Below are 22,972 nucleotides of genomic sequence, written 5' to 3'. Positions count from 1 at the left end.
CGCATTTCAGCTAATTTTAGAAATAAACTGTTCTCTACCATCCACTTAGTTTCTTAATTTGAAACAGAGGTTCTTCAATCTTCTGCATGCTTGATGTTGGTTCATTGACTTCCCAAGAGCTTTAGAATTAGAAGCATTTCGATGCGTGAAAGCTTTAAAGAACATATTTGTTTGATGTTTGAACTAAATTCTGAGAAGTGATTTTGTTAATATGCTATGAGGAATTTATCATGTTAGGTGCTATGAACTACTATTTGTTAACAATTTTGTTTTATTGAGATGACAAAAAAAAAAAAAAACTAGTGTAGTTGAGGCACTTGTCTTCAGAACTTAAGTGAAAATATGCTTGTTGTGTGTAGAAAATTTACGCGTAGTCCCAATTTAAAATAAGTTATGTATACATGATGGTTTAGGGTTTACTAGTTTGATTAATGACTCCTCAATATTGCATATTAGAAGATTCTTGGATTTTAAAAGTTATTTCACATTTATTATGAAGTTGACACCTTGTTATATTCTATTCTTAAAGATTGCATGATAATAAAAACCTTTTTGTTTTCTACTTGAATTTTTAACATGAAAAGTGATGATACAAAAATAAATATCTTCTGAAGCCAAACAAACTCTCTACGTAAGACCAATTTTAAGTGTATATTAAGTATGAATTATGAACAAGGTTACTTCTGTTTGAAAGCCATGAGAAAGAGATAAACCGTCTTCATAGTTCATACACGCAAATAGATGAGCATCTTGGAAAAAAGAACGTTCTATTCGTGTCCTCAGACATAGACCAAAAATAGAACGTTAAGTAATGCAAGGGAAAAAATGATATCAAAACGTCCTGACTGGTTAATGACCTCACCAGTAACCCACTTAATAAGAGCCTTCTCAATCCACAGATCACTATGTCGACCAAGAAAATATCGACGGATCACTTGCAAGAGCGTACGACCCTGTCAGTCACAGTTTTAAACAGCAGTTGGCTTGAAAAGATTTTAACAGATAAAAAATCTGAATAATTGCACTAATCTCGAAATTTACAAAACGGCTACCTCATGATGCCGAACATAATTACAAAACTTGACCTGATAGACAGAAAATTTGAATTGCCTTCAAGTCGTTGACATGCAGAAGGGGAAAGATGTCGGTTGCCGAGACAAATGGGATAAACCAGGAAAAATCACAAAACAAAAATGCATCCTGGAAGACACAACATCTGCACTATAGTTTCTCTGCCTCATCTGAAAATTATAATCCTACTTTGTTCTGAACTCGCCAAATTTATGCTTTTCTTCATGCAGCTGCTTGAAAACATCCCCGAGTTCTGGAAATGCTGATGTAAGCAGCAACTCCAAGAAATCAAAAGCCAGCTGCTTCAAACAAACCGACGACTGCAAGGAAGTCAAAAAGAATATTTATAATGATGCCAAATCATGGGAATAATTCTTGCATGAGAATTGTGTCTATAGGCACGAAATAAAAAGATCAGCATAATATTAAAACTAACTTCAACATGGACTTCACCAGACTTTATTATTTACTTTCATATATCTTGAGCTTTTGAGTGATTTGGTGGGAATTTTACAGAGAAACTCAGTTACCCAGAAATGATGGGATGATGATGATATAACTATCAGTCGCAAAAGAAAAGTAGAAAGATAATCAAAATGAAAGTAGTACTTGACTACTTGTACCATAAAATATATTATCATGCTCCAAGTGAGCCAAGTGAATTCTAAATTGGAATGCAATGCGCAGCATCATAAATTTCATGGGATAATGTTACAACCAACATTGCCGAGGAATTAGTGGTAGAAGGGCAAAAGAAGCTTCTGTGGACAACATCAATAAATTTAGACAGAGATTACCTGAAGGAAAAAATATAGATCCCTAGCACATTGCTCATACTCCTTTCGACCAACCAGACCTACAATTGCTGGTGGTGCATGATCTACATGTACAGAGGGATGGGTTGCTTAGCACAAATTTTTTTTTTTTTCAAAAGAATCAGGTATAAAATAATGAATAATTGGAATTTTGGAGATGAATGAGTGGCAAAACAGTACCAATCATTAGCTCATAGACAAACTTTGCACGCCGTTCTGCCTCCTTTTGCTGCTCATCATCCACCATTGTTGAAGATACTTGTGTAGGTTGATGACCATGAGGTGAATTCTGAGATGAACTAGCAGGTGATTTTGGTGGTGGTGGTCGTCGATTTGGATGCTTAGTTAGGAATATTCCATCAGGCCAGAGTATCTATGAAAGTTGCAGTCACAATACCTCACATCAGTACACTATATCAATCATATGCTTATCAGGGTCCTATGATATAAAAATAGAAATATAGACATCACAAAAGAAAAAAAAAGGTCAGAAGATTACTTGCTCAACTCGCTTGACCCCTGAAGCAATCACTGATCCCTTACGGAGTAGCTGAATTTTCTCTATCAACCAGTCATCAAAGGCATCACCCATTCCTAGTTGTAATATTTGTTTAGCAACCCAGAAGGCCTTCCGCCTGTAATCACCAGAAATACATTGTAAGAACTAAGAAGATAAACATGAAACTAGTGAACTTAATATAACTTATGTTTAAGGAGAAATGAATATGAATTTTCAAATTACCTAATCCATCCACCATCTTGAACCTGGAAGATGACATCCACCAGATCCAATATTGGTACACTCAAATTTGGTGGCACCCACTGCATGGAAGAATTATATTAAATCAGAACCAAGATTTCCATCATGCATATAAAATCTAAGAAGAACAACATCAAAAATAAAATACAATCATTACTCAGTTAAATAACAGCAATGAACGATAAAAAAAATTACATCATTTGTCTATTCCTAAAAGAAAAGAATAAAAATCCAGAACTAAAGATTCAGTGTCTTCATAACCTCTGTTGGAAAAGTATCAGAAGTATCATGGTTCACATCAGAAACCTCATCTGAATTATCTCTTCCTTTCACCGTCTGCAAGTTATTGGGAGAAGGTGCAGTCTTCCTGGTTAGAATATCTTTATTGCTGCCAGAATTATCAAAAGACTTTCTAGGTTCTTGTGTATTCTTTTTAGGAAGAGAAAGAGGTGTGCCATCTACTTTTGACCTCAATCCATCAGCCTCAACATTATTTCTTGCTTGCAAAACAGCCTCTTTGCCTTCTGCACTACAGTCTTCTCTCCGTAAGGCTATAGGGTCACTTGCAGGTGCAGAGAAGTTGGAAGTGTTTTTAATCTTCTCAGATGGCTTGGCATCCAAGCCAACTAAATAAACAAAGAAATGCAAGACGTGTCAAAAATGGGAGAGGAAGATAATAAAACTATGTATGTTCAATGTCCTTCATTAGCCATGACTCACCTGGTAATGTTTCCATGATAGAAAAAGAATTTGAGAATATGTATGTCTGCAATAGATAATAAATACTAATAAGAGATAAGCCAGATAATTTACAAAAGTGTTGGCAACAGAAGGGAGGAAACTGTTGGACAAGAAATCAGACCTGAGAGTCAACACTGAGAAAATCCCATACTTCAATTGATTCTGAAACTGTTGGTAGTTGCATAAGTTTCTGAGGGGCAATAAGCCAGGCATCAACATATTATTGGATGAATCAAGGAAAATTGTCAGCAATGACAAAAACAATGCCATATGATACATGCAAAAGAAAGTGTATGATCTCAATAAAAATGAGTTTAAGAAGTGTCAAGTTCACCTTCAAATATTTATCCAGCAATTCACACCGCTCTTGAATGACTGGTACATCTAAACCAGTTGACAGAAAATGTTTTGGTGGTAAATGAAGATTGTACTCAGGGAACTCTTTCAGGCGTCGATGTAGCTCCTCAAAATGACGAAACCTTCAAAAAACATGCAACAATGTAAGCCAAGAAAGAAAGATAACAAGAAACCTATGAAAACACTGTCAGATTAAAAAATATTATTAGAAACATTGATATAAAACATGGAGAAGGCTTAGCACCTTCTTTTAATTGACCAACTGTTATTATTTACATCTGTAACGGATATGGAGTAAACAGCAAAGGTTCTTGAGCCACTCTTCACAATATTTGCACCTAAGACCTGCAGCAATAAGTTAGCTTGCGTTTTTGCATATACAAACAGATCAGTATATGAACTTATACATCATTTGTAAAAAGAGGTATATGTCACCATCATAAGTACCTCACATCGCAACTTGTAAAAGGAATCCATGGCAGAGGAAACTTTTAGGGAATTAACGGACAAACTACAAGATTCTGATTTAGAAATAGAGTATGTGGAAGAGGAGGCAGTGGCTCCACTGTAAAGTCTACCCAAAGTTTCAATATCAGCATCATCACTGGACTCCTCAGAATTTACATGTAATTTTGGAGAATTAAGTATGTCTTGACCATCTCCAGATAAAAAGCTGGTTCTCTCAACTTCCTGCCACGTATGTATTTTATGACCACTTGGCCTAGACCTTTTACTGCCAGATTGGGTTCTGGATAATCTTGGATAGCGAGAATGGCTCTTATTCCTTTTCTTTGTACTGTGATTGTCAAAAATTTCAAGTGGGTGATGAACATAAGAAACGGCCTGGTTTCTATTACTTCTTCCATCCCAGACCTTAGTGCCAGGGGAATCAAGACCAGTGACACTGCTGCTCTCATCATCTTCAGTACTATAAGAAGTACTGCCCTCTGAATCATTCATCTGCGTATAAATGTGGTTGTGCTCATCATCTTTATATGAGGTAACTGAAGATCGAGTTGATCCATTTGTGTCTGCAAGAAAGGACGTATTTTCAACAGTGGATTGACTGCTGTGTCCAGAATTAATGTGGCCTCCCTTAGAGGGAATGAGTTTGGAATTTGTGTCTCTTTCTTTGGGTCCTGATATTGACTTCATATGATCTGCTTTTGACAATTTTCCTACCACAGGATGCTGCAAAACAGGCTCATTTGACTGGTTCCCGTCATCCTTTTTCTTGTAATTTTTCCCTTTTGTCCATATGTTCTCAAAATGTTCTGGAGCAAGAGCTTGGGTCTTTCTGCGAGAGATGACATCTAAAATATCTCCCCACTCTCCTCCGGAGCGATGTCTCTGAACACCTTGGTTGTCATTAGTTTGCGAATTTGGAGGCAATGAGTTCCATGTGCGGGATGATTGAGCATCAATAGAAAGCAATGGATCTTTAGTAATATTATCACGGGTATTATTTTCTGCAGAAGACTCTCTATTTCTTGATTGACCATTCCTTAGCTGCACAAGCTCAACCCCAGTAACAGAAGGATCTAGACACTTGGAAAAATGATCAGACGAAGTCTGTAACTCATCTGGATTAGTGTGAGATGCCTCTTGTGCTGCAGGGACCCCCTTGTTAACCTTGGTCTTATTAACTACCACGGATTCAATTCTTTCATTAACAAATCTGCAAGTGTAAAACAGAGAAAATAAGAACAACATATGTTAAGAATGACACAAAATGAAAGGAAAAAAAATACCTCGGGTTGGCTAAGTTTAGGACAGGTCGCATTACAGCACATGCAAGAAGCTCCCTCACAGTATATCGAAAGAAAGAACACCTCAAATCCTCAGATTTGAAAGTAACATACATGAGACCTGTCATCAGATGCTGCAAAACCTGCAAGTTAAGAATACACACAGCATTATAACCCAAGGCTAGAAAATAAAAGAACAAGATCGCAGCCCATGGATGAAGACAAAATACACCATTACCCAATGCATGCTTCTAAAACAAGAAAGTGAAAAAAAAAAAAAAAAAACAAACCTTATGCTCGGCTTCAGCAGAAAATAGAGCAGGATGCAATTTGTTCTCAGCAGCCAAGACAATTTTTAGTTCAGTATCTCGACTTTCAATTGTTAATGAACCTGTATGTTGTTTTTCAATCTTTAAATGAGCAGCACGAAACAGCTCCAAGTGTGTGCAAATGAGATTAATAAGATCCCTGAACCAAAAAAAGTCAATTCTCCAGTCAATCAATATACAATTAGGGAAAAAAATCATGGTCAAAAAATGAAAATGAGAACCTTATCAAAAAATCTATCAGATTTATGTTTCTCATGCGTCCTGAAATTTCCCCAAGGACACCATTGATTATTTTCACCAACTCCTCAGGACCCTCTTTGTCTGGTGTTATGCGAGAATACCAAAGATCTGTCACCCACTCAGAAATTAAATGTCTGGTGAAGTGATCAATTGCATCCTCGACTACAGGAGAGTTCACTTTTGTTCTCCAATCAAACTTTGCAACGACTTTAGGATTTTCAATAGGCTTATTTGAAGACTGAACAATGGCGGAGCTTGCTTTGTTGTTGTATGCTGCAGCTTTTCTCTTCATTTCAAAATCTAGTGATAAATAGCGGAGAATAATAATTAAGGAGGCAGCAGCTGGCAAGTTGACCCAAACTGAGGAACTTGTCACTGAAACAAAAACAAAAGAAATTAAACCAAACACCAAGACCTAAAAATATCATGAAGCTATAAAATAACAAGTGAGAATCTCTTAATATACACAGTTTTCTAAGAGTTGAGGAATAATGCATTTGCTTGGGGACATGAAAGGAGGTATTAACAAAATTTAGTGTCACCAAATGAACCCAACAGCGGTAGGGGTGTTCAAGTATCCAACCTTAGCTGATCAAAGTGATGAAACTGAACCAAACTGCAGGGCAGCTTTGGTGTCACTGAAAGATAAATATTCTAGGATATTTGCCATAGACTTTATTCATAATTTTGACAAAATGTCAAAGCATTTAAATAAAACAAAATCTGCTATCATGCTCCTCTCCCCTTTAGAAAACAATTCATAGCTGCCAAATCCTAGACTGACCTCAATCTCTTTTTACTTTCTTTATATATCCAAATTCAAATCATGATCATAGGATTATTGTTAGTAACCTTCCACTGTTATTAAAAACTCATATAATTGTAGTTCCCTTTATCTCATCTCACCTCACATAAGCAAAATCAAGCACAAAAAAATGCATGAGGAGGAGATATCACAACGAAACGGACCATAAATTTCAGTAGCTATGAGACTACACAGAAATATTCAACGTCCAGAATGAGGTAAAAAAAAAAATTTGGCTTCCAATGCGCATAAAGGAGGTCAAATAATGATTTCGATGTGAGTCCTAGTTCCTATATTAGGAGGTTTGTTTATTTTAGTTTTTTTATAAAATTATTTTGCCAATTTCAAGGTGACTATGGTAGAATTAAATTCCTGTTGTAATACTATGTGGATTATGAAGCTTTTGGATTATTCACTTTTCACCCAAGCTTGTTATTGTGTCTATAGAAGTGTCCTCTGTGTTAAAAGGTAAAACACAAAGTACAACATGCATTTTCATGTCTGAATATTAGGATCAGCAGTTCCCCTGTGTTGTGGTGAATTCTTGAGTTTCTACCATGCCAGGTTCCAAGCTAGAATAATAGCTAACCCAAATAGTTTACAACATTTCAAGCTTCCACCATGGGTCAGTTTGGCTAGTACCATATCACATTATCACCAAGAAAAACAAAGAAGCAAGCTGGATATCTAAAAGAAAACAGCAGCTACTCTTTGATCACGAATACTGTAGTAGTACAGTAACTAAAGCATCACTTCGTAAGCAACAGTTTCCACTGAAAACCTTCCCACATTCTTCCAACAAAATAGGTCCAAACAATGTCGTCTTCTCTAAAAACTGATAGAGAAACGATCCTACGTCTTAAATTCAACAGCATTCTTAAATTTGTTTTTCCAAATTAAAGAGAACTGCCATAAGAAATTGTTCCTACCATTCTTCGCACAGCAAGTAATATAAAAATAACCGTGATGCTTTAAAAAATTGTGCACGTGATTACCAAAACAATGAAAAAAAAAACTGCTGAAACTAAACATTAAACAAGCAACACACAGTAAAAGGAAACACAAATCGAAGTCGTTGAACAGAACAGAAGCACGCGCTAGCGCGATTACAGAGCGAAATTAAGTAAAGGAAAAGAAAAACGAAAGTGAAACTCACAGGACATGAGATATGAGAGTCCAACGACGCATACGACGAGGATGACGATCCGTTTCTTAGCTTCCTCGACGAGGTCTCTCACTGTCACCTGGTTCGGCTTCGGCATGCTCATCTTATCGGAATCGCTACGCAACGCAATTCGGAATAGCAATACTCAATTCAAATCAATCCCAACGCCATCGCCAGAAGAAAACGCGAGACGGTGAAATAGGATAGGGAATTCGGTTGAGAATGAGGAATTGAAGAGATGAGAATGAGAGGGAGAGGTTGAATGCGCGAACAGTATCAACGTTAGGTTTTTGGCTTGTGTTTGCGTTTGCCGGTGATGGCAACGTTGCCGTGATGGCGTGTGCTTAATTTTCTCACTTTGTGTGAGTTTTCTCTTCCACTCTCTCTCTCTCCCTCTCCTGATATTGACGTGGGCTTTCTTTTCCACTGTGATTCAATCTATGCCTATGCAATTGCCATTGTCATTGGTTATGGTCACCATTCTGGTTAGCATACCATTTATTATTATTATTTTATTTTTCCAGTTTGTATACTCTGGAAGGATTAACAAAACATGTCATGTTTCAATTTAAAAACAATTTAAAGTTGTAATAAGTTAACATGAGTATTAATTGATTTGATAAACTTTTAGGAAAATACTCATTGCACATTTTAATTAATCAAACATTCTAGCATTTATTTATAATATAGAATTAATAATACGATAATTTATGATTAATTTATAATATAAATTTTTAACAATTAAAATATTTTAACTAATTTTTATTTTAATGTTTAAATTGAATTTGCAATTATTAACACTTTGACACACAGTCAATTGTTCGGGAAAGAGCAAACGTTTGAGGCATAAAAATGGATAATGGAATTACATAATTGTACCCTCGCGCGTTTAAAAACTATTAATTAGATCTTAAAAAAAGTAACTCATAAAAAACACTTTGTTAACTAGTGTATTAAATATAAGAAAACTGATATTTAGTTATTATATAATATATTTTTTTTTGTAATTAAGTTTTTTATGTAAAAAAAAATTGTATATTATTCTCTATATAAGTCCATTCTTATAGTACGTTATGACTTTAATTTCATTTTTTTGTTTAATAAGTTATTTAATGTAATAAGTTTAAATTTTTACAAAAATTTTTTCATTTAATTTTTATAAATAAAAAAATCATTTATCAGATCTTATATAAAAAATTGTTTTAAATTTTATTTGTATTGATCTTATGACAGTATTAATTAAATTAACATTTTCTTATCAACTTTAGAAGAATTGTTCTAAATTTTTTTAAAAATTTTGTATATTTTCAATTTATTGTATCCAACTTCATTTGTATAAGTTAATATTTATTCGCTTAAAACTTATGGGAAGAACTATCTTAATAAAATATTGTATCTTAATTTTTGTTTTAATAAGAGTATTACATTCAAGGAATTGCTTGTGTATTTTTATTTTACTAGTAGCCTGTAGGTCCCAAAAGTAATAGGTTCCTCTGGAATTTTTCTGTATGTCTCTTGCAACATGCGTTTGCATATATGATAAAAATGAAAGGATCAAATAAAGAAAAGTTACAAAGTCCAAATTCTATGAAATCTTCCAACAATGAAATATTTCAGACGACATGTTTCGTGATTGGAAACTGCAACTGGTGGAACTACACACCTCGAAACAGATCGATTCAGAAATAAATGGTTCGTAATTGATTCAATCCCTCACATACTTCTTTGTTTATTTATTTAACGACGAATTACTCATTTTTCCTGATACCAAATTATTTGTTCTTCAACGTGCCAGCTCAAATAATGACCTTCATCATGAATTATGGCTGTGGATCACAGTAGCGGTGAGCTATGGTCCATCTCATTATTCAATCCAACGCCGTGTTCCTTTTCGCCATGGACAGGAAGATGCGACAACTATATATATATATTTCAACCAGCATCGTATTTCCTTTTTAAATACATGTTTTGTAATCTAACTCTCTAACATATTTTAAGATAATTTTAATTCGGAGCTTAATCACATCTTTCCTATTTATTTTATTTTATGTGCTACTTAAAGTTGCTTACTATGTAATTTATGTCACCTTATCTAACTTCGTGAGTGAATTTTAGAGCACAAAAATCTTTATTTACAATTTTTTTCTTATTTAAGAAAAATGTATGTGATAATTATTATTGTTTAAGGGTTTTATTTGAGAGTGAAAGAATTTATAAATGTTTTTATACATGTACAGTTTGATAATTATAAATTGAAAAAAGAAAAAAGAACGCAGAAGCTTCACACGTGACCAATGAAGAAACGTCCAGAGGGAACAACTTAACTGATGTGGCAAGATTTGACAGCGAACACTTGTCATCGTTGGATTTAGTTATAAATATTTAATTATATTTTAAAAATATAATAAAATTTATAATTTATATATAATATTTTTCTCACTGAAAAAATATATTAAAATGTTTTATTTATTAATAATATTAAATATAATATATTATATTTTTATAAAAAATACTTCTTCATTTTTAATACATATTCATACACGCATAAAAAATTCATTAATTATTTACTCTCTTCCCGTAACTAGTACTTAGATCGGGAATATTGAGTACCCATCACGGCTTTAAAAAAGATAAATTACAAAATTTTCAACCATGCGCTGTGGCTGACCCACCTTTTACATGTATAAAAAATGCGCATGTTACAATGAAAAGTATAACGAGTAAGGCTATAAACGTTTGTCTAACATTTTTTTTATTATTTATTTAAAATTATAAAACTATATATGTCTTATTCTTTATTTTTAAAATAATATTTTTTAATAAATTTTAATTAATAATAAAAATACGTTACTGTCATTACTCAAGTATGATTGATCTGTGTTGTCTCGTCTTATCCATTAAATGTGTATATTTTTCTTGTAATGCCCCCACACGGTGTAATTTGGCATAAGCTTGGGGATTAATGCGCGTCGGAACATGTTTATTCTTAATCTAACTTTTCCTTGTCATAAATAATGATGCATGCCATTCGTCCCAAAACTATGATCCTCGATCGGAACTGCTTGTTAAGATAATTTTTTCTTAGTTTACCAAAAAAGCCTTCGAGAATGTTATCAAAGATCACGCGAGCAAAAGAAAACTAGTAATGATAATCTTTGGTAGGGGGCTATTATGATACATTATGTTAAAATAATTAGAATTCTGATATAAATATAAGAAACCTTAACGTAATTTTGAATAATTTTTAATAATTTTTAAAAATGTAATATAAATAAATATTAAATAATAATAAAACTGTTCGTCATAAAAAAAAGTAAAATATTACCTCCACATTCATTAAAAAAAATTATATTTATAATATACTATTATAAATATTTTAAACTTCTTAAATAATTTATTCTTGTTGTTTTCATATTTTACAGTTTTTATTTATTTATTCTTATGCATTGGATTCTTGATCAGTTATATTGTATAACCTTCCTGCTAAAAAGAGCAAGTGGTTTCAGAGAAATCAGAGTAAAACACATGAGGAAGCAAGTGAAGCGATGTAGAATATCGCGAAACCAAAAAAAACATGGTAAAACAGAGGAACTCCATTTACAGCGACTGTATTGAAGATCGTTTCCATTTACAGCGAGTTAGATTCGCAGTAGGGTCCACCCTCAAAATCCCATGCGAGGATGCGATCTCGTGAATCGTTATTCGTAAACCCTTAACCCCCTCTGTCTCTCTTTCACTCTCCCTTTCCTTCTTACCGTCACGCCTGAAACATCGTAGACCATGTGGTATCCGCCGCCGGAGAGTCCCATCGGAACAAACTTCACTGATTCTTCTCTGCCGCACAAGACCTATCCTTCAGTTCCAACTCGTAGCATCGAGATATTTAAGGTGCCGAATAATGAGGGGTTAGCGAGGAGTAGATTGATAACGGAATAATCATAGGGATTGTGTTAGGTTATGTATGTCTGCTTATCGTTGGGGGCGCTTTCGTCTGCCTCCATAGAAATCGGAAAAGAAAGACACGTCCCAACAACAACTCGCAACCGCCACAATCTAAAGGTGAGGCCTCTCCGGTTTCTGGGTTTTCCTATCCTCATTGCTCCGAAAACAGAAAAAAGTACGCTATATTACCGTATTATCCATTTATAAATTATCAGCTATAATATATATATATATATATATATATATATATATTTTGTTCTATTTCTTACATTCTTATTTATTTTTTCTTTATTTTTTTCTTTATATTACCGTATGTATGTTAGGCTTTTATTCTCACACTCTCATTTATCATAATTATTTAAATTAGAAATTGTTATTCTAATAAATAAATAATAAGGTTGAAATTAGTCAAATTACACATTCTGCTAAGACATAATTCACTTTTTTTCCCCTTGGGATTATGACCGTTTCTATATAGAGTAAATACCAAATCCAACGTTTGAAATAAATCGCTACCTAATTTGGTTCTTGAAGAAAAGAAAGTCAGTAAATAATTTCTCAAAATTATAAACGTCGAACACTTGAATCCTCGTTTTTCTTCTTCTCAGTACTATAATTAGTTATTAGAAAAGCGATTCGTATACCAATTTAATCCATAACAAAATTATTTGAGACCGAAATTAAATTTAGAAAATGTTAACTTAAATCATATATTAAAAAATTTAAGTGTTTCCCATTTACAGTCAATGAATTATTTGGTGACTTTTCTTCTTCTTGAAATAAAACATGCTTAATTTATAGTTTATATGAAAATACCATATATTAGTAAATTGAAATAAAACAAATAAAATGAGACAAATTACACATAAAAAATAAACTTGAATAAAAATATTTAAATAATATTCTTTATTGAAATCACTTTCTAATACCTATCATTCAAATAACCTTATTTTCAACTCACTTTTACTCAGGTCAGGTTAATTCAAATTCAATTCTACAGATATCCCTATAAACCAAAATAAAGTTGAGTTCAAAATTTTCACCCTCAATGTTCTTAAACGTGCTCGTGCCTTTACCCCACCCTTACATAGTGTCGTTGTCATACCTAACTGTATTATAGAGTGTTTACGTCCAACATTCATAAAGGGCACCAAAGTTTGTATAATCAAACACGAAAGGAGATTTAAAATGGTAAAAAGAGAGAGAGTGAGAGAGGGAGGGAAGAATATCCTTTAAGATATTTTTACGCATCGCACGTGCCGTCATTCCTGCTTTTCTTTCTTACTCTCTCTTTTTCCGACATTTTTTGTTATATTTATTTATAGCCTCTCTCCCGCTTAATAAAGCAACTGGTTTCGGAAATCGGAAGCCGGAGCAAAACGCAAGAGCAAGAAAGTGAAACGACGGAGAATGACAGCAAACAAAACCATGCTTAAGCCAGTTGAAGCACATAATCTTCGTTGGTAAACGTAGCTGTTTCAATTCGTTATTGGTAATGGAAAGCAATGCCAGTAAGTGAATGAGTGACTCGGTAAGAAGTAGCTATCGCAATAGGGTCCACCACAACATTGAACCACATTCCACTTTATCTCCTCAAAATTCTCATGTGAATGATGCAATCTCGTGAATCGTAAACCCCAACCCCCCCCCCCCCTCTCTCTCTCTCTCTCTCTCACACACACACACACACCCCTTTTTCAACAATTACAAAACCCTTCTTCTAATTTACCGTCTCACCGGAAACTTCGCCGGCAATGTCGTCTCCGCCACCGGAGACCTCTCCCGCCACGAACTCCACTGCCTCTCCTCCTCCGCCGGAACCCTCTCCCGCAACTAACTCCACTGTCTCTCCTCCATCGCCGGCGGTCACCACCAATTCCACGCCGCCGCCGCCGCCGCCTTCGTCTATTCCGACGTCGTTTGAAACGGTTAACAATGGGTTGCAGAAGGGTACATTAAACGGAATAATCATCGGGGTTGTGTTGGGTTCAGTAGGCATGCTTATCATCGGGGGTATTTTCGTCTGCCTTTATAGGAATCGGAAAAGGAAGAGACACCAGAATAGCTACTCGCAACCGCCACGACAGAAAGGTGAAGCCTTTCTGCATTTCCATGTCCTATCTACATTGAAGGAAAATAGTGTAACTGTTACCATGTACAATATATGTATAAGTTCTTTTGTCGTTTTTCCTAGTCCATTATATTAACTTCGATTTGTTGTTTGTTATTAATATTCTGAGAATCCCAGTAAATGTGCTTGTACCGATGCATTATACGATGTGATTTTAAAAAATTTATGCAAAAATTTCTGTCTGTTAGTCGTGAAGGTTTATTTTGTTTTATTTTTGAATTTCCTAGTTAAAATTTTGTTTGTAGGGTTTTTGGCTTCATGCACACACCACCAGCATTGCTCATTACATATGTTGCCTAGATTATAGCTTGCACAAAATGTGGTTTTAAGTTTAATTCCTATTTGGGTGTAAAACTAGCATTGATTCGGACACTGGAACTAATTCTGGGGGACAATGTTTTCAGCTGACTTGGCTGGTGGCCTACTTCAGCATTGGCAAGCCAGTGTTCCTCCAATGACAGATGGTAAAGTAGGCTTGCCGCCCAAGCCACCTGGGGGTTTAGTGAGTCAGCAACATTCATCTACTGGTCTCCCCACACCTGCCGTGATTTCTTCAAATACCAGCAGTAGTTTGGGGTCTGAGAAGCCATACATTCCCCCTTCTTCTGGCATTTCCTTGGCACTATCTCATAGCACTTTTTCATTGAACGAATTAGCAGTTGCAACAGATGGATTTTCCAGATCAAATCTTCTTGGTCAAGGTGGTTTTGGCTATGTCCACAAAGGAGTTCTTCCAAATGGAAAAATTGTTGCAGTTAAGCAGTTGAAATCTGAGAGTAGACAAGGGGAGCGTGAGTTCCATGCGGAAGTAGAGGTCATTAGCCGTGTACATCATAGACATCTTGTTTCCCTAGTTGGATACTGCATCTCAGACAGCCAAAGGATGCTTGTCTATGAGTTTGTGCCTAATGATACACTGGAATTTCATTTGCACGGTAAGATTTATTGGCTCATTTATGATACAAATACGATTTCACTGTCATTTCCTGAGATAGAATTTCTGAAATCAGTCACCCATAAGTGTGATGAATTTTTGCTGTAAATGTAGTAAAGTTGTGTAAAGCATAAATTTTGCATGCAATGGTTAAAGTGTTTCTTTTAATTCATATATTGGCCTTATGCTTTATGTGTAAAACTATATGATCAGTTTTAAACATGAAAAAATCTGCCTGATCTGATCTGGTTACTGATTGAGAGATGAGTATTCCACTGTCTCTATGGATGTCTGATAGTTTTACTCATATCTCACAAGAATGATACTGTAGATCTGAGTGAACTGTGAATATCATTGCAGGAAAGGACAGACCATCTATGGACTGGTCCACTAGGATGAGGATTGCTACAGGATCTGCAAAAGGATTAGCATATCTGCATGAGGACTGTGAGTTTACTGTAAATAAATAGTGTACACTGAAGATCTGGCAGCATTTTCTAGTTCATGATGTTAGTTTTGAGATATACTTTTTTTGGTCTGATATCTTTTTAGGTAATCCCAAAATCATACATCGTGACATCAAGGCATCTAATATCCTTCTTGATAATAATTTTGAGGCTAAGGTAAATTTTATAACTTTTATCCTGCATTTCTTGATATATAAATTCATACTCCTCAACTCTTTTGGTTTCCAGAGAAATCTCATTTTCCCTGTTCAAATTCCTGCTTCCACATGGCAGATTATGCCTGTTTTCCTGTTAAAAAATATTAAAATATGTTAGTTTATAAGCCCATCTGTGGTATAGTATGTAAACTTAACCAACATATTGAAGAACCTTTCACTTTTTAATGGTGAACAAGAGGTGCAGGTGGATGAACTGGAAACTATCTCAGTTTCTATCTTGCAGACAGTTTTCTGCATTTCTAAAGAAGTGAACCTCCCCACTCCCCAGGCCCTTCATTGGTGAGAATGCACTAGGCTGCCCTATAGAAATTAAAAGGGATTAAATGGAGTACCAGAATATTTAAATGAATTAAAAATGGAATTGTTCATCTTTCACATTTGGCACTTTAGTATCCATTTACATCATCTACATAATAAAATAATGATGCGGTACCTTTTGTTCAGGTTGCAGATTTTGGGCTTGCGAAATTTTCATCAGACACAGAAACCCATGTTTCTACTCGAGTGATGGGAACTTTTGGGTAAGATTCATCATTAAATTCTTTTCTGTTGAATCAGATTATGAAATACTTTTTTTGTGCAGTATGTTTCATTGATTTTATTTTTCCTTTTTCTATTAATTTTTTCTTCGAATCTTACCGAAATTCTGAGTTTATTTAATGCAGATACATGGCTCCAGAATATGCTGCTAGTGGGAAACTCACTGAAAAGTCAGATGTTTTCTCCTTTGGTGTTGTGCTTTTGGAGTTGATTACTGGACGGAAACCTGTTGATAAAATGCAATCCTTCACAGATGACAGCATGGTTGAATGGGTGTGTAGTATACAGTACATCATTTCTATTTCTGTCTTAATAGTTATGCATAACTAGGGTATAAAGCATGGTATGATATGACAAAATGTCTCCTTAGACATCCTTTCATATTTTTTGGTCAATCAATGAACTTTTCTGGGATTGAGAACATTTGGAGAGGAGTGGGTGGGATCACTATCTTTACATTCTATGTTGTATTTGCTTTTTTATACTTTTTTCTTCAATTTGGAATCTCGGATGGTTGAGTTTGAGCCCCCCCTTTTTTTAGTGTAGGCAATTCTTGCTCAAACCCCCTATTCCTTTGGCCACTTTAAAAACTAGGAAGGCTATGTAACTTTGTACAGTGGATCAGTTTTGAAGTTGAAGTTATTTGGTTCACTGAAAGAAAAAAAAAACTGACTGGCTCTTATCTTAGGATTAACGACAGTTCAGATTAGTTTGAAATTTGTCTTTAGATAACTTCTTTTGCCAAGTTTGTATTGATCTCGGGTGGACCTGATTATAGTTTGCAACCACCATCAAATTATTTGCCAGAAACTCCGAATATAATCAAATTGATGCTGAAATAATATCTGGAATATTCTGCAACAAGTAGTTGAGATTACTGTCTCTGACAATTGAACACCCCCCCCACCCCAAAAAAAAATAAAAATAAAATTTTTTTTACAGGCAAGGCCTTTGCTGTCCCAAGCTTTAGAGAATGGCAACTTTAATGGACTTGTTGATCCACGATTGCCAACAAATTACAATCTTGATGAGATGATCCGAATGACTGCTTGTGCTGCAACTTGTGTGCGCCATTCAGCCAGGCTTCGGCCTCGAATGAGCCAGGTGAGTTTACCTAATCTGAGAATATGTTTGAGAATAAACTGTGTTTTGTTTTTATATTTGAATTGTTTTGGCTGTTTCTGTCTGTCAAGTGGATGAAGTCAAATGCTTCCCTCAAAGACATTTGCCTGTTTCTCTTCGACAAAAATAGTCCAGTGTTGTGTTATAACATAATACAAACTACAAAGTATTATCAGGATATGTGATTTAGTGGCTGATAATAGTTTAGACTTTTAGAAATTCATGATCCAGTCTTGACCATCTGCAAACTAAGACCTGATGCTTTCCTTATTAATGATAAAATGAATGACATTTAGCAGGTTGTTCGAGCTTTGGAAGGTAATATTTCTCTAGAAGATCTAAATGAGGGGAGCACACCAGGACACAGCAGAGTTTTTGGTTCCTTTGAGAGTTCCAATTATGATACTATTCAATACAGTGAAGACTTGAAGAAGTTCAGGAAGCTAGCACTGGAAAGCCAAGAGCAAGGCGCTAGCGAGTACAGTGGTCCCAGCAGTGAGTATGGTCAACATCCTTCTGTCTCGACCAGTTCAGGCCAGCAAAATACTCAGGAAATGGAAATGGGGAATGTGAAGGGTAGCAACCATGTTTCTGGGATGAGCTCTTGATCGATGATTCCCACGTCTTGCAAAGTTGCACTCTACATCAGATTGCAAGTGCGCCTGTGAAACTGGTAAATATAACTTGGTATATTTTGCAGGTCCAATGTATGAAATGACTTGCTCATGATGAATAGCAGTTAGAGTTCGTTTTTTTTTTTTTAAAAAAATTTCAGTGATTTTCACGGTCTAACTTGTTTCACAAGTATGATTCCTGAATTAATTAATACACCTGTAGTTGTGTAAGCTTGATTCATTCTTCGAAGCTAACATTTGTTTATCTGGAAAAGCCTGACATTGGGATTAAAAGTGTTGGGGATGAGGTATTCTGTATTTATTTGGGGAACATTGTGATGATGCATTTTATAATGAGCGTTGGCCTGGGTTAAGGCTTGTAACTGCTCAGCTTGTTTGTGTTTTTTTTTGGGGTCAAAGTTCAGTTTGCTTGTTTGTATTTTTATTTTGGGGTCACAAGTCCACTATAGCTGAGAGTTTTTTTAGCTAGGAATACTAGGAATGAGGAGTCATGGACCAACCTTGGTGCGTCCTAAGTGTCAGTACTTGGATGTTTTCTGGTCTTCATCGATGTTTATACTTTTTGGTGTGCTTAACTTAAAATCAATAGTGAACACAATTTTGCTTTTTTCACTTTGAAAGAAAATTCATAATTTCATGCGTGTATGAAGACAAAATCCTCTCGTTTCTGAATGTACTAAATTTATTTTGGAAAAATTTTATCGGTCTTGTGAACAATTGATCTACGTGGAGGCTAGAAAGATCATCCTTTCGTATATATCTTGTTTCTCAGTGCCTTTCATATTGCTGGCCTTTGGATAATCAATGTGCTCCGAGGTAGATACGCCAAAGGGCAGTGTAATTGTCATTTAGTAGAAAAGTTAAGATTGGGGTCTTCTTATTCTAGTTTCACTTGTTTTTTCATTTTTGCAATTTACTGTAAAAAGTAAAATTGAGAAGGCCTTCCAAGTGATGATTTGTCAAAAAGTATATTCGGCACTTGTTTTATTCAGTCGTTTTGGATAATCTACGTTTATATACGAGGGATTTAATATAATAAAATATGTTATTAATAATTGTGTTCCATCAAGTTTCAACAAACTATTTTTTAAATACATTTCAAGATAATTAAACTACCTTTTTTACTGTAGTGAACATTTTTCTTTTCTTTTTCTGCAATATTTAATTCTAAGTTTGACAACAAATCGTTGTCCTTATCCGAGTTGCCAACATTAACAAAAAAACTTATTCATGTGAAATAGTATTAAAGGCATGAATATGCTAGATCTAATTGGTATATGTGTCACGATCAAGACTTGTGTTGCAATTTCATATCTGTACTCCACACTTGCAGCCAAACATATTAAAAAGGAGTGGACTATACGTTATAAATTTATAATTATGAATAAACATTCATTTAACATTAGAAAAAACACATCAATATAATCTATCAATTATAAAAAATTAATAACTAATTAATCTATTAATTTTGTGATCCTCACATGGAAAGATAGTTTAACGTTGCATTTTACAACCAAGATGAGAAATTAATATCATATATTTTTTAAGAACCAAGTAATAGTTAGTTAATTTTTAAGGGTTAAAATATTTTTTTTCCAAAATTAGTAAAAGTTGAAAGTGTAGTTAAACAAAGAATCATGGGTAGTTTGGGGAAAAAGGAAGCGAGTCATGGTTGGCATTGGTTGTTTAGTTGGTAACTCGGTGTTGTTCCTCCATCTGTCTTTCAAACTTGTGTCGCGCAAATAACTTAAAGCACATCACAAATTTTGGGTCCCAATTTTTTCCCTCGAAGTTTCCATTTTCGAGTAAAACACAGTTCCTCATCAATGGCATCTCGCCGCCGCATGTTATTGAAGGTCATAATCCTCGGAGATAGCGGGTACCCTTCTTTTTTTAATTTCAAAATTTTTCTTTTGAAATTAATCAGAGAATGGGTGATATTATTAAGTACAGGAAAAAAAAGGGTTGTTGCATTTATCTTCGAAGTTTATAGTTTTTATCGAAATTTCCGATCTTTGGTTTGTTTTGCAAACAAAAATTCATGGGAATTTTCTTCCAGCAACATAAGAAGTTAAACATTAAGGGGGGGGGGGGAACGGAAGTGATTAAAGACTGTGTTTGGATTCTTGAAAACGTGAAACTTTCTTGTCAAAATTAGGTTTTTATTTAGGGTAAAAAAGAAAATTGGTCATAGATTCTAAAGATTTACAATTTGCTAAAACGGGTTAGCTTTATATCCTGCCTGTGCATATATTTGAAAGCTTGTGATGTAAATTCTATGCAATTGTTATTGATTTATTCACCAAGTGCTCTCTTCTAATTAGCATTTTCTTTTTTTGGTGGCAGGGTTGGTAAAACATCACTGATGAATCAGTATGTCCAAATCTCGGATGTTTCTTTTAAAATTATTTTGTTTACGGCATTCGGAAAATATCTGATGAATATTCTTTTATTTGGTTCATATTATCATGATCATTATTTCTTCCACATGCATCCAGGTATGTGAATCGTAAGTTTAGTAATCAGTATAAGGCTACCATTGGTGCGGATTTTCTTACCAAGGAAGTTCAATTTGAAGATAGGTTGTTCACGTTGCAGGTGAGAGATGCAAGAGGATACTGTTTCTTTTTGGATAAAAATAAGTAGTCTTTTTTAATATGTTCACCTATGATATAAATTACCCTGCCATTCTGCTTTGAACCAAGCTATTATGTTTAATTAATATCTTTTATCAACTTCTCTATAATGTTGACCACTTTTTACGCAGCTTATCATTTGATGTTATATTAGTTCTATAAAATCTGTTTTCTCAAATTCACTGAGCAACTCATGGCGCTGTTCAAATCAATGCAACTTGAGTGTCTTCCATTCTCTTAAGTTTCTTTTTAAAGATTAATATTCTTTAAGTTTATTATTTATATTTTATAATATAAATGCCTTCTCTTCCTTGCAATTCTTTTGACGCTGCTACTACATAATGCGTTTCCTTGTGATGGGCAACTTCGTAGATCAAATAATTTCCTTTGCATTATCTTTCAATCTCATTTTTTATTGATTTTATGAAGTAAGAGGCCTTTCATAAAACTCAAAATTGGAGAAGAAAACAATCTGGTTTCTTGTAAAATTAATGTCTGTTTGATGTATGAAATGATGGCCATTGTGCATGGTATATGATGATGGTTGGGGATGGGTCTTGACACTTTCCACTTGAAATAAGATCAATGTTCGGTTATACTTTTTGCCATGATAGTCATTGAATAGTCTTCCATCCGTTTGAAGTTTATGAAGAGGGATCAATCATCTAAGATTGACATGTTCTCATCAATCATCATACCTACAGATTTGGGATACTGCTGGTCAAGAGCGGTTTCAAAGTCTTGGCGTGGCTTTTTACCGGGGTGCAGACTGTTGTGTCCTTGTTTATGATGTAAATGTGATGAAATCTTTTGATAACCTTAACCACTGGCGAGAAGAATTTCTTATTCAGGTAATTTATTTAATCATTCTCTGGTTTCTCCGTATTACCTTTATTAAGCATCAGAGGGAAACTTATGCAAATATTTGATTTTCAGGCTAGTCCATCTGATCCTGAAAATTTCCCATTTGTTGTCTTGGGAAACAAAATAGATGTTGACGGTGGAAATAGCAGAGTTGTAAGTTACTTCTTTTCTCGTTTCATAATTGCTTATTGACCTTTATAAACATTGAGCTCAGTTATCTTTGGAGAACAAGCTTTCTGCTGTATTTGTGACTTGTGAGAAGATATGATATAGGCTACTCTCATTTTCTCATGTATACTCAGTGTTTGGTGGTTATTTCTACATGCATGTGTTCATTACAACCACTTTTGTTGCAGATTTCTGAGAAGAAAGCTAAGGCATGGTGTGCTTCAAAGGGAAACATACCATACTTTGAGACCTCTGCAAAAGAAGGATTTAATGTTGAAGCTGCTTTCCAGTGCATAGCAAAAAATGCACTCAAGAATGAACCTGAAGAAGAAATGTGAGTATTCCTAAACTCTTGAGGTTTCTTAATACATGTCATTTTCATAAATGATATACAATTTCTTACTTCTAAAAGTTCAAGTATAACAGTTTACGTTAACTCATCACAAAGCGTGAGTATGTTGCATGTTGATTGTATCAGGTACCTGCCTGACACAATTGATGTTGGTGGTGGTGGAAGACAGCAGAGATCTACGGGCTGTGAATGTTGAGTGGAGAGTTGTGTGAACCAGCTTTACTTGCTTGTATGATGCCAATATTCAAGCGCCTCTCATTGATTACTAGCCAGCAACTACTTTATTAACAGCGTAAAACCAAGGACAAATTCCAAATCTTTTTTGTATCTCACTAGCGGATTAGATGTCCATCATGTTTATTTTTTCTATTAATTCCGCTTTAATGTTTTGTGACAAATTTTCGGCCAAATTAGAAAATGTACGTTGAAAATTGTGTACGATTGAGGTATGAATTGATGTTTCTAGTTTAAGTATGAGTTTAACCTGCATTTAATTTGGATTAAAATGAAATTGCTAGTTTTATTTTGCCAAAGTTAATGTCAGTTATGTTTTTGCGTCAAAGTTAAAGTATAATTATTACGTTTTTCATTTATATTGATGTCAGTAATGTATACTTTATTTTCTACAGAAAATAGTATTTATTAGCACCAATGTATTAAAATGTCTCAAATTCCACACACAAAGACTTGTATAAAGTAGTTTTATTTTTTTTTTATCACCCGATATCAACACTTGCACCATGGAATTTTGGTGAACATCACTTTTAGGATGAAAAATTAAGTGGACGTTGATACATACACTTTTTTCAAAACGAAGAACAGACTTCAATTTGTGGATGTTTGATTCTCATCACACTTAGACTCATTATGGAAGATTGTTCGCGATATTTTACCAACAAATAACAACAGAAGATGTCTACATCTGGTAAAGA

At 34.5% G+C, this 22,972-nt stretch overlaps 3 protein-coding genes across 5 annotated transcripts; 2 read left to right on the top strand and 1 right to left on the bottom strand.

The window, feature by feature from the left end:
* Window positions 1-636: 636 nt before the first annotated feature.
* Window positions 637-8,484, bottom strand: LOC113857058. 2 transcript variants are annotated; one of them, XM_027488747.1, is made up of 15 exons: window positions 8,023-8,484; window positions 6,043-6,436; window positions 5,783-5,960; window positions 5,496-5,635; window positions 4,192-5,422; window positions 3,989-4,089; window positions 3,722-3,866; window positions 3,509-3,577; window positions 3,367-3,412; window positions 2,908-3,272; window positions 2,629-2,708; window positions 2,386-2,521; window positions 2,067-2,259; window positions 1,869-1,951; window positions 637-1,391 (listed from the first exon to the last, which is right to left on the bottom strand). In XM_027488747.1, exons 1-15 carry the CDS (start codon window positions 8,132-8,134, stop codon window positions 1,257-1,259), a joined length of 3,408 nt encoding a protein of 1,135 aa, XP_027344548.1. In that variant the 5' UTR covers window positions 8,135-8,484; the 3' UTR covers window positions 637-1,256. The 2 variants fall into 2 exon arrangements, with proteins under 2 accessions (XP_027344548.1, XP_027344549.1); XM_027488748.1 differs by lacking the exon at window positions 8,023-8,484 and adding an exon at window positions 6,645-6,740.
* A 4,660-nt stretch (window positions 8,485-13,144) lies between these two features.
* LOC113857264 (proline-rich receptor-like protein kinase PERK1) lies at window positions 13,145-22,474 on the top strand. 2 transcript variants are annotated; one of them, XR_003503188.1, is made up of 14 exons: window positions 13,591-14,064; window positions 14,509-15,039; window positions 15,399-15,485; window positions 15,591-15,661; window positions 16,168-16,244; window positions 16,389-16,536; window positions 17,206-17,367; window positions 17,685-18,058; window positions 20,367-20,393; window positions 20,519-20,618; window positions 21,361-21,507; window positions 21,593-21,673; window positions 21,877-22,022; window positions 22,167-22,474. XR_003503188.1 is itself a non-coding variant. In XM_027489064.1 (8 exons), exons 1-8 carry the CDS (start codon window positions 13,728-13,730, stop codon window positions 17,991-17,993), a joined length of 1,722 nt encoding a protein of 573 aa, XP_027344865.1. In that variant the 5' UTR covers window positions 13,145-13,727; the 3' UTR covers window positions 17,994-18,446. The 2 variants fall into 2 exon arrangements, 1 of the variants encoding a protein (XP_027344865.1); XM_027489064.1 differs by lacking the exons at window positions 20,367-20,393; window positions 20,519-20,618; window positions 21,361-21,507; ... (1 more) ...; window positions 21,877-22,022; window positions 22,167-22,474 and having other exon boundaries at window positions 13,145-14,064; window positions 17,685-18,446.
* On the top strand, window positions 19,769-22,307 carry LOC113857265 (ras-related protein Rab7). Its single transcript, XM_027489065.1, has 7 exons — window positions 19,769-19,899; window positions 20,367-20,393; window positions 20,519-20,618; window positions 21,361-21,507; window positions 21,593-21,673; window positions 21,877-22,022; window positions 22,167-22,307. The coding sequence occupies exons 1-7, from the start codon at window positions 19,847-19,849 to the stop codon at window positions 22,234-22,236; spliced, it is 624 nt and encodes a 207-aa protein (XP_027344866.1). The 5' UTR covers window positions 19,769-19,846; the 3' UTR covers window positions 22,237-22,307.
* Window positions 22,475-22,972: the final 498 nt, after the last annotated feature.

Source organism: Abrus precatorius, unplaced genomic scaffold (genome assembly GCF_003935025.1).
Source record: "Abrus precatorius isolate BTA unplaced genomic scaffold, Abrus_2018 Scaffold153, whole genome shotgun sequence".
In the NCBI taxonomy this organism is placed as follows: domain Eukaryota; kingdom Viridiplantae; phylum Streptophyta; class Magnoliopsida; order Fabales; family Fabaceae; genus Abrus; species Abrus precatorius.
This window is presented reverse-complemented; position numbering and strand designations above follow the sequence as displayed.